The sequence below is a fragment of the Diaporthe amygdali genome, assembly GCF_026229845.1.
Source record: "Diaporthe amygdali strain CAA958 chromosome Unknown NODE_25_length_736740_cov_64_583793, whole genome shotgun sequence".
Classification (NCBI taxonomy): domain Eukaryota; kingdom Fungi; phylum Ascomycota; class Sordariomycetes; order Diaporthales; family Diaporthaceae; genus Diaporthe; species Diaporthe amygdali.
In genome coordinates, this window is record NW_026517045.1 from 576,846 (window position 1) to 591,441 (window position 14,596).

General features: G+C 56.9%; 4 protein-coding genes across 4 annotated transcripts; all 4 read right to left on the reverse strand.

The window, feature by feature from the left end:
• Nucleotides 1–2,289: 2,289 nt before the first annotated feature.
• Nucleotides 2,290–4,493, reverse strand: J7T55_008029 (uncharacterized protein; the record flags this gene model as incomplete). Its single annotated transcript, XM_053131182.1, has 6 exons — nucleotides 2,290–2,485; nucleotides 2,568–2,728; nucleotides 2,811–3,125; nucleotides 3,204–4,010; nucleotides 4,111–4,213; nucleotides 4,366–4,493. The coding sequence occupies 6 exons, from the start codon at nucleotides 4,491–4,493 to the stop codon at nucleotides 2,290–2,292; spliced, it is 1,710 nt and encodes a 569-aa protein (XP_052990864.1).
• Nucleotides 4,494–4,941: 448 nt separating this feature from the next.
• On the reverse strand, nucleotides 4,942–6,662 carry J7T55_008030 (uncharacterized protein; the record flags this gene model as incomplete). Its single annotated transcript, XM_053131184.1, has 2 exons — nucleotides 4,942–6,157; nucleotides 6,229–6,662. The coding sequence occupies 2 exons, from the start codon at nucleotides 6,660–6,662 to the stop codon at nucleotides 4,942–4,944; spliced, it is 1,650 nt and encodes a 549-aa protein (XP_052990865.1).
• An 821-nt stretch (nucleotides 6,663–7,483) lies between these two features.
• Nucleotides 7,484–8,707, reverse strand: J7T55_008031 (cyclin-dependent protein kinase complex component; the record flags this gene model as incomplete). The annotated part of the gene is made up of 1 exon (XM_053131185.1): nucleotides 7,484–8,707. One exon carries the CDS (start codon nucleotides 8,705–8,707, stop codon nucleotides 7,484–7,486), a length of 1,224 nt encoding a protein of 407 aa, XP_052990866.1.
• Nucleotides 8,708–11,623: 2,916 nt separating this feature from the next.
• J7T55_008032 (uncharacterized protein) lies at nucleotides 11,624–13,587 on the reverse strand (the record flags this gene model as incomplete). The annotated part of the gene is made up of 3 exons (XM_053131186.1): nucleotides 11,624–11,883; nucleotides 12,004–13,342; nucleotides 13,423–13,587. 3 exons carry the CDS (start codon nucleotides 13,585–13,587, stop codon nucleotides 11,624–11,626), a joined length of 1,764 nt encoding a protein of 587 aa, XP_052990867.1.
• Nucleotides 13,588–14,596: the final 1,009 nt, after the last annotated feature.

Sequence of the window (14,596 nt, forward strand, 5' to 3'; positions counted from 1 at the left end):
GGCGTCAGGACCGACTGTGTGATCTCAAAGACAAACACAGGCACAGACCAGGAAGGAGAAGGGCAGATCTCTATAGGGACTCTGTGCCACCACTGCTGGGACAGGTGATAGGCCTGAGGGAATTGGTGTACAGGCTTTCCTGGGGTTCAATACGTTTCTTCTTATGAAGATTCCGCTGCATTGAGCTTTTCGCCCCTGCCATCTATTCAGGTACATTTTACCGTAGAAAGCCCGAATGCAAGATACGGAGCGCGCCTCACCCCACCGGGCCCGGCCAATATCTCGGAAGTGGCTGCTATCTACCTAGGTAGACTCGGTTGGATGCAACCAAAAGCACGATATCGAATGTCGGCATTGGGTGGGAGGATGATACAACCACCCCGGTTATGGACTACACGCCGAGCACGCGATCTCCCACCTTGCGCGGCATTGAGACGCATTACACGCGGCAGGGGGTTGCACCTAATACGATTGTGTCCTCATTTGATCGGCGCCAATGAGGGAGTCTCGAATTGCATGGCCCCGATGTGGCTATAAAAGGGACGTATCACTTACTCGGGCGGGTTTCGCGGGATGCAGCTGTCACGGCAGATCGCGTTGAAATGGTGAAATACGGTTAGCTAACAACACCGCAGCTATGTAGCATTTTTTGTACGCAAGACCTCGGCGACGATAAGACAGAGCTGATACCTTATCGCGGGCCTTTCCGAGTGACCGTTCTTCTTTCATTGACTTCGCCATCACCTTCGACAATTCTTCTATTTCCTGTCCGACTCGCGGAGCCTCGGCGAGCCCTCTCAGAGAACGTTGGACTGCCCTAGGAGTCGTCCCAAGGGGATCGCATCGCACAAAGACAAATGGATCAAGACAAATCAAGTGAACCCCTTTCTCGTTATCGTTGACTTGAATGTAGTCGACTCCCTCTGTATTTCCCGCACAGGAGCAATTACTGTGCGGAAAGCAGCGAGTATGCGGTTGGTCTTGCAACACTCCATCTATGGCAAATAAGATCTTAGAATATACACCTCTCAAAGAAAGGAAAGTAGCCACCAAAGACCTCGGCAAGTGGCAGATAGATAAAAATGTTGGGCCAGGTACGAAGTGAGCAACTTACTGGAAGAGGTAGCACGCGAATGGTTCACGTCGAACTAGGTAGGTTGCAGAGCAGATGGGAAGTTCCCCAGGAATATGAGTCACTAACAGAATATTTTCCAAGCGATAAGTAGTTTTCATATGAGTGTTCATCTAACGACTTTCCTCCATGGGACATGGCATGTCAAGCAGGGTGTACTAACAGCAATCAGTGGCAAGGAATCCAAAGATGTCCCAGGTTGCCTGTATCATCGAATGCAGTCTCAGCCATTCTTGTCTCTCCCACTGAAACCCTAGTGATTGGCAGCGAGCTTCATGTTTTGTGCTTTCCGAGGGCTTTCACAAATTGGCGATTTCTGGCACGGGCGTGATGCGCTTGTTGTGGTATTGGCTTGGTTACGTGTGGCTTATCTGTTGCACTCGGGTTCTTGTTGAGAGTTTTCAGGCCACGACTCTTTGATTATTCTATAGCGGTTGGGACTGTTGATGGACTCTACCAACTGTCATTGTCCCGCACGAGCTTGCAAGCTGCTGCCGTGACTTACACATAGTCACAAACCGACGTTATCTAGTGCCACTAGGATTCTCCTACATCTTCGTTCCGGGCTTGCAGTACATGCAAAGCGTCGCGAGTGACTGAGCTCTATTGTGAAGTATTCAAGTCGCGCGTCTGATGTAGTGTTCTAGTAGCCACATTATCTACGACGATATAGTCCATTTAATGACAAACACAATCGAGTCCCGTACATTGCCTCTGATTAACCTTCTCGGTCACATTCGAAGAGCTTAGAAGCATAGAGTGATTTTCAGATAACTATTCAACAAGCGAGAGACACTCTACTTGATACTCAAGATGTAGGAGTGCAGACGGAAGAGTAGTGGCTGGAGTCATGAGATGGCTGATTACGGTGATGGCTCTCCTAGCTTGAATTTTCACAAGTGCCGTTCAACAGACTGCCGGCGCCATATACTTGTCAATTTGCTGTAGATGGGCCTAGTGGCCCAGTTTAGGGAGGTCCAAGTTGATTAGCGATTCGCTGTACCCAGGCCAACCTCTTGAATAAAGAGTCTCTGGAGACCTATAAACCATTCGCAATATCTGCAGGAAGCGCAATCGATGATGGTTTGTCAGATGGTCATATCTTTGGTCCCTTCTAGTAGCCACACTTTTTGATTGTGACGGAACACTGCGTCCCTTCACTCGCTGACCGTCGGAAGGGGCTGTTCGCGAGGTATCGGACTGACGCGCGTGAGGTAGCAGTGCAGAGGTATCCTCGCCCACAACGCGTAACTCCTCTGCCTTTCAATCCACCTATGGCTGTCCTCGGCAAGTCGTAGGTCGAAGTTGTAGATCAGGCGTGCTAAGATAATGCGCATCTCAACATAGGCCAAGCTGAGTGACCGTGTTTCGTTAGTGGCCACATCGCTCTCAAGAACCAAGCAAGACGAACGAGCTTCCTGAGAATAGTACGTACTTGCGTCCGATGCAATTTCTCGGGCCAACACTGAAGGCTTGCAGGGCTTCCAGCTTATCTCCTGGTACGTCCTCCAGGAACCGTTCCGGCTTGAATGCCCAGGGCTCGGTCCAGTTCTCCGGGCTGTGGTTCATTGACCAGTGCTGGCACTCAACCATGGTCTTCCGAAGCGTTAGTAGGCGCTAGACCATCAAGGTTTGAAGTGAAAAGAGGAAAGGGAGTCGAGGCAAGACTTCTGCTTACACCCTCGGGGACCCAATGATCTGCAATCATATCGCCACCAGGGGGCACCACCCGCACCAGGCTAGATGTCACTGGCGGGTATAGCCTGAGTGCCTCATTGAGAGCTCCGAGCATATATGATAGTTTGTTGACGGAGCTTGCCGTGATCTCGCTGTCACTTGCAAATGCCGATCGAACCTCATGCTTCAGCTTCTCCATCTTGTCTGGGTTTGTGAGCAATAGATAGGTGCAACCGGACAGCAGAGTTGCTGTGGTCTCGCTACCGGCAAGCACAAGGATCTCAGCGTTGGCGGAGAGCTGCTCGAAAGACATTTTCTAGTGCACAAACGGAGTAAGTGTCAGTGGGTTCTTTTCTTGTCCGCACCGTGACAGCCAAGTAAAAGAGATACTTACCCATTCAGCTTGTTTCTTAACTATTCCTTCAAACAAATCATTCCTCTCCTGGGTCAGATTAAGTCTTGAGACGACCATATCATTTGTGTACTTCTTGAGCTGCTTTATGCTCTTGCTCCCAACAAAGCGGAAGAACAGCTGGACAAACCTATTCCACCCCACATAGATCATGCCCGACATTGTGGCACCGTACTTGATGCTAGCCAGCATGGAGTGGACCCAGGGATTGTACTGAAACTTATCAAGGCAGCCGAACGACAGGCCAAAGACCAGATCACCGACGACGTCAAAGGTTGTCCAATTGTACCAGGCCTCAATGTTCAACGGCTTTCCTTCTTTGCAATGGGTTTCCAGGCCGCTAATCAGCTTGTCAACGTACTTCATGATCAGCGGCTCCTGTGACCGAATGGACGCGTCGCTGAACCCGTGACTCATTGCCCTTCTCAGGCGCTGATGCTCTTCCTTGTCCGAGTTGACGATCGTAGTGGGCAGGGCATCAATCGGTGACGCGGTGACGCGCGACTTGGACATCTCCAGCTGGTGAGAGCCATCTTTCTCGCCCCCAGTGCGGTGGCCATAGATGTCCTTCCATGCTCTAGGGTCGGTGAAGGAGAGGTGGTTCGGCCCGATGCGCACCACAGGCCCGTACTTCTCGTGCTGCCGGTGCGTGTAGAATGCCTGGACACCGACAGCCTGGCGGAGAGCCCACGGCCATGGCGTTGCTCGGGACAGCAGAGGCCCCGGGATGCTGCGCAGCGGGTGGAAGAAGAGGTTGTAGACAACGAGGCTCAGTTGGTGGGTCAGGATCTGCTTTGGTCAGCTTAATGACACAATATGCTTGTCTACCAACCGGAAGACGCTGGGCAATGGGGGAACCTTGCAAATGCGGACGTGGGTCAGATCTCACCGCGCCTAGGAAGACAACAACAATTGCCATTGGACCGATGGGGGCCCCTGCATCCACGATCTTGTTTAGTATAGCCATAGTGTTGAATGTATCTGTATCCTTTCTGGATTGGTTTGAGGATGATATTCAGAACACTGCCGTGGAATTTGGACGTATTAAGTGTGGCAAGGAGCGGGTTCAAGAGCATGTCCGACGACGTCCAGATGTCAAGCATCTCGTGCGGGGCATCCTGACCGAGAAAGCAATCAACCTCACATGGCTGCAGCATGGTCGTGCAGCATGATACGCTGCGTCGAAGATCGGCCGCAGCGGAAACGTGCCTCCCGGGCTTTGACACCCGTCCCAGCCGTGTCTGGAGGTGCTGGGATTCGCTCGGTGCACATGTGCTGGCTCGTTTTGGAGTCGAGACTTACTTTCCATGAAGCGTTGCACTGAGCCCCGTACTTGGGGAGAGCATGATGCTTCTACTGCGCCTCTGTTGCTCTGTCCTTCCCGCTTTGCCTCATGTGCAAAGTCAAGCCCGTCGGTGTTACTATAGAGTCTATAATTTGCGGCATGGGTACATATAAGGTGAGAAGGATTTTGATAGGCTGATCACTCCATCAGTCCTACTCACAATCTCAAGCACAGCTCCCGATGTATCAGCAGCGCTGGTCTTGCTCTCCTCGCGGTGCCTCATAGCAAACCTTCTCACCTGTGCACTGACATGGTCACTTATGTTCTGGCAAACCGGCCAACATATTGCCTGCACACAACGTTCGCGCTGAGGCATCATCTGGAAGAAGTGGATGGCAACACTCATTAAAATTGCAGTCTGTACAGGATGCTGCTCTAACTTGAGGAGATGATCCTCTCCAGCTCTGCTGCATCCTTGACGACACTGGTGAAATTCTCACACCCGTCCTTGGTTATCAGGACATTGTCCTCAATCCTCACCCCACCAACATCCCAGTACCGTTCTAGCACGCCGGCATCAATGTGTTTTGCTGTGGCAGGGTCATTGAGGGCCGGGTCGATGATGAACTTGCAGAAGTAAATGCCCGGCTCGACCGTGATCACGCTGCCAGCAGGCAGAGTGCCGCGCTTCCGCAGATACCTGAACATGGGATCGGTATCAGCGTAATTAGGGTCGCCGCCCGTGTCATGGGTGTCCATGCCCATGTAGTGCCCGAGTCCGTGAGGGAAGAAGGCCACGCTCGCCTTGCTCTTGAAAATATCCTCCCGGTCGCCCTTTAGTATTCCCAGCTGGAGCAGGCCGTCGATGGCGATCCGGTGTGCGTTGGCGTGCACGTCGTCCCAGCTGACGCCCTCTTTGAGCATGGCGATACTCTCGAGCTGCATCTTGAGGACGGTGTCGTATATGGCACGGCTCTCGGGGGTGAACTTGCCGCTGATGGGAAAGGTGCGGGTAATATCGGAGGCGTAGCAGTTGATTTCGCACCCGGCGTCCAGCAGGAGGTTCAGCTTGCCTTCGAGGGGCTGGTCGTTGCGGACGTAATGCAGGGTCGCAGCCGAGCGGCCACTGGCGACAATCGTGCTGTAGGCTTGGTTCTTGGAGCCTTTGGATACGAACTGCGACAGCAGCACTGCCTCCAACTCTGTCTCGTTCTTTGCGTGGCGGACCTTCTCCATGACGGCTCTGTGGGCGGCGGACGAGATGTCACTGGCTTTCTGGATCAGAGCAACCTCATAGTCGGACTTGACGACACGAGAGTATTCGATGGCTTCTTTAAGAATGCTCATGTTCTTGTCCTCGAACTCGAGGAAGGTAATGTGGTCAGAAACCTGGCCGGATATCGCGTACACCGTCTTGGAGCTGTTTTTGGCGAGGTGGGCAAGGGTGGAGTTGACGTCTGTGGTGAGGGCAGCGTGGTGGACATCGTACTGGTTGAGTGCCTCGCTGGTGCTCAGCGGCAGGCCGGACCAGACTACAGAATCGGCGTCGACGGGAGGAACGTAGAGAGTCGACTCGCCCGAGGCGATGTCGTAGGTGTAGTGGCAGTCGGGCAGGTCGCAGCCGGTCAGGTAGTAAAAGTAGCGACGTTGCCTTGCGCCCAGCCAGGGGATGTCAGCGAGACAGAACAGAGCAGAGAGCTGGGAGACGGGGTCTAGCGCTACCGGAAGTGCTCCTCCTGATCGCAGTTCTCGATCATCCTCGTCTTGCCGCCCTCGAGATAGATGACACCAGTGGTGGCGTCTGGTAGCTTGGAGCGGATGTAGTCGGCGACGCGCTTGGCATGGAGATTGCCAGGGTACTTGCCCTTCAGGATCTCCTCGTAAGGCGCCATGTTGATGGGCTGTGGCTCAGGTTTCCCCGCCGGCGGTCGAAAGAGCTGTGATGAGCTTGCGAGGCCACGAACCTGAAGCGACGGCAGTAGCTGGGTCCAGGTGGTACCGAGGCCCGGGGACGACGAAGCTGGGCTGCGCGCGCACAACGGGCGAGAGCCAGCACGGGTGAGGACGAGTGTTGGGTGGTTCGTGAGCGCTGTTGATATCGCTGCTTGCTTCGGTATTGGGATGCGTTGTGGCCGCAGGGGGAGAAAGGCTCGCATGGAGGAGGCAGAGCAAAAGCTCCAATAGCCAGGCAAAGCCAATGGCAATGGCAATGGCAACGATTATGCAACGCCGTGTGGTTATCGTCGGGAAGAAGCAGGCTGACAGGCCGTTGAGCTGTGTTGCCCCGCAGTTGAGCTGCTCTGGTCTGCCCACCTGCCCACCTAATCTTGGCTGGGGCGCCGCGGTTGATCGGCACAGGGCCCAGATGGGCTACCCTGCTATCTGGGTACGTACTGAGGTACCTAGGTGCAGTATTGGATCGGTGGTGGGGCTCGTAGCCAGATGAAATCCAGGGTCCGTCCCAGTGATGCGCTTGCCCGCCGCAAACTGATGATCTGCAATCAGCTCGACCACGTCTCTCGAAAATCAGATCTCAGAAGTCAGAATTCATTTTCCAACCAATGGCTGCTGTGCAACAGTCGTCCCAGTCCCAGGAAACAGGATAGGACAGGACAGGACGGCCACACCTTGGATCCCGCGCGTGCGTCGCTGTGTATGTGTTCTGTTTTGTGTGTTTGTGTGTTATATGCGTATTGTACTTGTGTACGAGAATATATAGATATATGTATGCGTCAGATAAATGCTCTTTCATGTGTTCCCTCGCGCCGATGCAAAACATGTTTCTCGCTTCGAGTAGATGGCCTGGACCGAACCCATAGGCACGAACGAGCACACGCATGATGTGACGCTTCGCTCAAATAAAAAGAAATGGTTCCCAATGCAGTGTGATATATATAACAAGAGACAGGTCCCATATATGCTCTGCTTCAAACCTGCCCGCTTCATGATGTGGGCACCCAACTACACATTGCCTTCCTCAGCCTTCAACAACTGCCTGGGGCGGTAGGTTCCTCGGCTTGGGCAGGTTCGCGAGACTCAGCCCCGGCAGAGGGACCCTACCGCCCGCCCCGATGATGGTCAGGTCGGCACCGTTCTTCATGTTTGTCCAGTGGTCCTGCAGCAGCCCGGCGCCGACCACCAGCTCGAAGCCGCACAGGAAGCAGAAGCTGATCTCGAGCCTGGCCAGCTCCAGCTCGCTCACGCCGCCCACCTTGGCCACCTTGGCGTGCGGGTAGCTCAGGTCCTCCAGCGCCTTCATGGCCACCCTCAGACCGGCCAGAAGTAGCCTGTGCGCGTTCCTCTTCGTGACGGCCACCGCCCGCTCGTCGACCGCGAGCCTGTGGATGTAGAGACTCGTAGCGAGGTAAACAGCGGTGCTCATGGGGCAGAAGCGGTGGATGCGCAGAAGATAGTCGCTGATGCCGATCGGTGGCGGCTTTTTGCTGTAGAACTTGCGCGTGATGGCATTATGCTGCATGTTAAGGGGCTGACTGTTGGCGCCGATGATGACGTACGGCTCGGGTGTGGAGGAGGGCGGCGGCGGCGGCACGAAGCTGCTCGGCTCAGGGCTGGGTGTGGGCCTGAGGTGCACGCCGTCGATGGGTGGGGGCGCTGGGGGGTGTAGGCCGGGCACGGTGAGGTTCGCAGTGCGCGTCGGCTTCGGTACAGCCAGGACGGGCCCAGCGGGACTCTGCTGCGACGAGGGCGGTGATATGGTGCCCTGGTCGTCTGGCAGGGTGGCTGCTGGGCCGGGGGTGTTGCCGGCGTCCTGGGTGTGGCGCGCGGCCAGCTCCTCTTCGCGCAGGCTCTGTTCGCGCAGGCGCGTCAGGCTCTTCTCGGAGTGGTTGCGCACGATGCTCTCCTTCTCGGCCTGCATGCTCCTCATGTTGGGTATGTGTGGGACCATGGGGGGCGGGGTGGGTGGGATGTCGCCGGTGATGCGCACCAGGGCCTCGACGCCGGCACTGAGCAGCTTGAGGGCGGCCATGGCGGGGACCTTGAAGATGTCATCGGGCTGGGCGGTGAGCTGGGGAGACGTTATAGGCTGGAGGTCGGGGTGGGGAGGCTGTATCACCAGGACGGGGTCGGTCGAGGGCTTGGGCGGCGGCGGAGGGGACTGCGGCACGGAGGAGCTGTCGCTGGACTCGGGGTCGGGGTGTGGTGGCGGTGCCGCCCCGCGGTCGTGGGGGTCGGGCGACATGGCTGGGGTTGGTTGGGGTTGTTCTTGTCCTACGCCGTGGCTTTGTGTCGGCGGAGGGCGGCGACTGCTGCGCGACTCTTGTACGGCCAACAAGGTGCGGCGAGTGCGGCAAGAATACGGGAGGGGTTTGTTTTTGGTTTGTGCGATCGGTATACGATGTGTGGCGAGGTCTAGATCGTCGTGAGAGCGGCGGTGGTCTTTGCGCTACTATCGTGTGCCGTGCCACCTTTTCCTTTCTCTCCGTCGTCTGCTCTGCCAAACCTGCCGGCCAGCTTGCCTGCCTGTAACCCTTTAATCGTGTGGGCTCGCGAGTCGTATCTCTACCTCGTCGACGAGAGTAGCAAGGAAGAAAGCAGCGGTGCTGTGCTGTGCTGTGCTGTGTCGTGGACTAGGAGGGCCAGGGCGGTTGGTCTCTTTTCCTGCTTCTTGATAAGTATATCGAAGCAGGACTGCTCATGGTCTCGTGGTCTTGTCCTCTCTTCCTCTGGTCCTGGGTCTATCAGCTGCTTTTTGGCTGCTGGCCTGGGGCTGGTGGTCGAGAGGGTGCAACTATGCAGCGAGGTCGGATGGGCGAGGAGACAAGAAGATACCTGTTGAGAGTTGGTCGAGATCGAGGTCGAGGTCGAGATTGAGGTCGAGGGCTGTGAGTCGAGAGAGGGGAGCAGCAAGAGAGGGTCTAGTGTAGTGTAGTCGAGTCGAGTCGAGTCGAGTCGAGACCCTGACTGTTTGGGGTGGGCTGGAAAAATGAAGCCGAGGCGGCCAGGTGCAGGGCCGGGGCAGGGTGGAGGTGGAGGTGCACTGGGTGCAGCAGACGCAGACGGGCGGAACAAGGCCAGCAGACAGGGTACCACAGGATAGTCTATGTGTGGGGTGGGGTAGCAGCGAGATTGAATTGGGGGGGAGCAATGGGGCATGGGGCCTGGGCCAGCTTTGGGGGTGGCCGCCGAGCAGGCGAGACAAACACGAGAACAGAAGAGAGAAGAGAAGAGGGGAGGAAACGCCACACCACAGACGACAACGACAGATCAACGAGGATTGCAATTATCGATGGCCAATGCCAATGCCAATTCCAATTCCAATTCCAATTCCAGTGGTCGAGACAGAGAAGAGCCGAGGGACGGGCGGGTGGTCTTCAGTTCGCTTCATCTAAACGCTGGGTCCCTTGCCTTGTCTTCCCTTTGTCCGCTCTTCTTCTGACGGCCACACGCGCCCACCACCCGAACACCAGTCGACGGGAACGGGCGGCTATTGCACAACAACAACAACAACCGAGGGGTTGCTTCTGTTCTCGACCTTGCGACCTGGCGAGACCTGGTAGCTACAGCCTGGCAGTCGTAGACGAGGAAGTTCTTGGGAGGGGCAAATTGCCAATTTGCTTTGCCTTAGTGTTGTTATTAGTTCTCTCGACGTTACTGTCGGGCTGTATATTATGTACTTTTATCATGTGCACATCGATCGTTCCGACAGTAGAACCAACAATAACGGACAAGTGGCGGTGACAAGCTGACGACGAGATCGTTTCAATTGCAAGGGGGCGACGAGCGAGCTGCAGGACGAAGATCGAGGGTCTAGGACGGTGGATATGTCGACATTGGGATGCGAGACGGTGGATGATTTGGTGTCTGTCTGTGTGTCTGTCTACCGTGTAGACTAGATATGGAGTCGGAGTGTATGTCTAGGTCGGCTCTGTAGACTGCATCTAGCCCAATATCTAGACTGCTAGACTATTAGACTATTATCTATCTTGGAGTTATACCACGTAGACATGGAACCACAACACGCCACGACCAGACTACACAAGAAGTGGCCAGACGCGGTTCAATGTTGATCACGCAGGCTCACACACAGCCCACACGGTCTGACAGACTGACAACTGCCCCTCATTTCTTGCTGGGGCTTTGAGCTGCTTCTCCTCATCTCTGTCTTTACCCCCGCAACCACCCCCCAGCCAGCCTGGCCCAAGCTCCTTGCAGGACCCCTAGACACGAAGACATGCAGATACTGTACTACAGTAGGACGCCCGCAGAGATCACCAGGCCCTAAGGGTCGGCGGGGCTGGCTGAGCTGCAGAGCCCGCGTTCTCGTGGGTGGTGGCAAACCAACCGGCCCAAGCCTCCTGTAGGTCGAGATAACGACAGCAGATCTTCCACGGTTGCGTTCGCTCCCGGAATTCCCGCAATCCCAGTCGCCATCTACGTGCTACAGATTGTTGAGAGATGATCTACACTGGTGCATGTTCTGCGCTTTAATGTCTGCTACAATAGGTTGCAGTGCTACGAAGTAGTCAAAGCTCCAGGAAGACACGTTCACGTCCACGCTCACTTCTCACATCGCAAACATGCAGGGCCTGCATCACATGGGAAGGCTGAGAAGCGTCTAGACCTTTGGTCCCTTCTGCTCGGTCCGTCCCAGGCATTTCACAGCCAGACAATACGATTCAAGACCCGATTCGTCAGATGGTTTGATGCCACTTCATCTTTGTCGTCGTTGTCGTCGTCGTCGTTGCTCAAATAGTCCAGATATTGTCGCACGGCAGAAGCCACGTCGTATCCGATACGCCATCCACCGCTTAGCCTGCTTCTCCCGTATGTTCAAATTAGATAGATAATTCTGGTAGTTGCACACAGATGTAAGCTCTACGGGTTATTTCCGATGCCAGGTACATGCAATGCACACACACACACACACACACACACACACACACACACACACACAGCGGTAGTTAGTAGGCCAGTCTGTGGTGTAGCCACTCACGTTCCAAACAGAAATCTTACTGCATCATGTAGTACACATCTTACCTGCGTTTGCACGACGTGGTCCAAGGCACACACAGAGACAGAGAAAGAGAGGTCCCGGGAACTCATGACAGACAGCTAGCCAGAATGGCAGAATAAACACGTTCTTCTCTATCATCACCTAGCAGTCCTTGAGCACCTTGACGTCCAGCACCGCCGGCTGGCCCTGCTGGACACTCTCGATGGCCTCCTTCAGCACGGCGTCCAGGTTCTTGGCGCTGTCCACCTTGGCCGCGTGCAGCTTGCCGCCCGCGGCAGCCTTGGCGATGCCCGAGTAGTCTGGCACCGGGTCGAACGAGATGTTGATCTCCTCGTTGGTCGCCGTCGAGCCCAGGCCGTTGGGGTGCACCAGAAGGAGGGACTTGCGCGGCGCGTTCCATCCTGTTGGGTAGTTCACGGCGTCAGCATGCATGATATACCACCAGTGAGTGAGTGAGGGAGGGGGCGGGGGAGAGGGAGAGGGAGAAAGAGAGAAAAGCAGAATAAAAGGCCATCACTTACCCTTGTTATTCAGCACAATAGTCAGGACCGGGATCCCGTACCTCTGTGCGATCCAGTACACTGAGCCAGGGACGCTGAACAGGAACGTCCCGTCGCCGACGATCTGCACCACAAACTTGCCCTTGCCGGGCCCGCCGCCCTCCGCGTCCGTCGCCAGCTTGATGCCCAGCGTGCCGCCGCCCGACCAGCCGAGGCCGCCGCCGCCGCAGTTGATCCACGAGCCCGGCGCCTCGGGCTGCAGGTTGTCGTGCACGAACGCCGTGTTGGTCACCGCCTCGATCGCCCAGATCGTGTCCTCTGGGCACAGCTCCCGCAGCCTGCGGCACAGGTACCCCGTGCCGAACCCGCCGTCGTCCGCCGGCTTCGTCCTGGCCTCGATGTCCCGCAGGCGCTGCGCGTGGCTCTCCTTCAGCGCCTTGCCGCGCGCGCTGGCCTCTGCGCTCGAGATCAGCGCCTTGGTGCCCTCATTAGTCTTGAGGTAGTCCGTGATCTGGCCCACCGACAGGAGGCTGTCGGCGCGGTAGCGCTGCAGGGCGTCGATGTAGAAGACGGGCATCAGCTGCTTCAGCGGGTCGCAGTCGACGTGGAAGACCCTGGCGTCGGCGCGCGGCTTGCAGCCCGTCGGGATCCACGGCACGTCGCAGTCCAGCACCAGGATCACGTCGGCCGACTGGATGTACTCCTCGCGCCCGAACCGCAGGCCCAGCCAGCCCGGGTGCGACGCCGGGAAGCACATGTCGCTGCCGCCCGTGTCGAGCACGCGCAGGCCCGGCACCGCGTCCGCCAGCTCCACCAGCCGCGCCGGGAACGCGTGGTTGCGCCCCGCGTACCCCGTGATCACCAGCGGCTGCTCGGCCCCCGCCAGCGCCTCGGCGATGCCGCTGACCCCCCGCGGCGGCAGCCCGCCCAGCTCCACCGGCTCCCAGAACCGCTGGTCCACGCTGTAGGGCTCGATGTCCTCCTCCATGACCTCGCGCGCGCCGCACAGGTAGACGGGGCCCTGCGGCGCCGACCGCGCGAACTGCAGCGCGCGGTTGACCATCTGCTTGACGTTCTTGCCCGTCTTGAGCTCGCCGGCGTAGCGGCAGTACTGCGCCACGATGGCCTTCTGGTCCGGCACGTCCTGCACCCAGTGGATGTACTCGGTGCGGGAGCCGCGCATCTCGCCCTCGATGGTGTAGGGCGACAGGCCGGCGAACAGCAGGATGGGCGCGCGGCCCGTGCTGGCGTTGTGCACCGCCGCGCCTAGGCCCTGCGTGCCGACGTCGACGTGCACGATGACGGCTTGTGGCTTGTTGGTCAGGCGGGCGTAGCCGTCTGCCATGGACATGGCCACCATCTGAAGTTAATGGGTGTGAGCACAGTGAAGACCAGGGGATGAGGCCGGAGGAGCTTTTGCTGTCCTCGTATACTACATACCTCATTGGGACAGGTGATGATGCGAGGGAAGTTGGCCTTCTTCTCGCGCTGGCCCTTGACCATGGCCTCGATGATGCTGGGGTGATCAGACCCCAGGTTGACAAAGACATGGCTGATGCCGGCCTCCCAGAGGGCCTCGAAGAAGGCGAATGAGGTTGTGTACATGCCGGGCGGAGAGGCTGTCGTGTGCAGTGCCCTGGATGCGTTTGCAGGTATGAGTGAGCCTGTAGAAGCCGGTGGTAATAGTGTTGATGCTAATGGTGATAGGTTGCTGGTGCTCCTTGTTCCCAGTGTAGATGACGTTGCACTTGATGAGTCTAGGAGGTCCGTTCGCCCACTGGGGCTCAGCGTGGTGGTCCCGGGGAGTAAAGACTTGGATATAGCAATCGAGGATGAGTACCTCACTTGAGAATGGTTCAAGCAAGGTAAGGTTGAACAGCCGGTGGTGATGCCGTTCCGCGGGGGGTTCCTGGGGGCAGCTATGTCCGCTTCGGTGTTCGGCCGGAGCTGCGGGGCGCGAGGGCGGTCTCGGGATGGAATTCCGGCATCGTAGCAGCCAGGAGAACGGTGGAACTGGCGCAGGCCACTGGACCCTGCCGCCCGATGGCGCAACAGATGCAGAGCGCTTCTGCTATTGCTGCGTGTGGTGGCCGAGAGCGCGAGGACAGCGGGCCGTGGCACAGAGTTTCCCCTGGACGAATTGGAGAGCGGGGTCCTGCGCAAGAGCATTTCCGGGGAACCAATGCGGGAGCTCACCAAGCTTTGGGGGCACGGGGGTATGGGAGCAAGGGGCTGGTCCGGATGAATGTGTATAGAGTGGAGAGGTGGAGGGTTGAGAGTGGAGGAGAGTAAAGGGAACAAGTGCTGCTTTGTTGCTGCTGCTACTGGTGCTGGCAACGACGTGCTCTATTCTCAGGTCACTTGCACAACATGCACGCGTATTGGTTCTCGTCAATGTCCTGGTGTTTGTTGGTCGTGTACAGGATGAAGTTGGAAGCCCATGGAGTCTAGGGATTGGATTACAGTAAAGGGAGAGGGAGACATTGACAGGTAATGCTCGGCTTCCCCAGGTTTAAGCATGGGCCGGGTGCCAGCGTGGAGAAGGGCGATAGTTACATAACAGAATAATAATAGATAGGCTAGGATACAATGTACGATGGTATCTCGTGCTGCG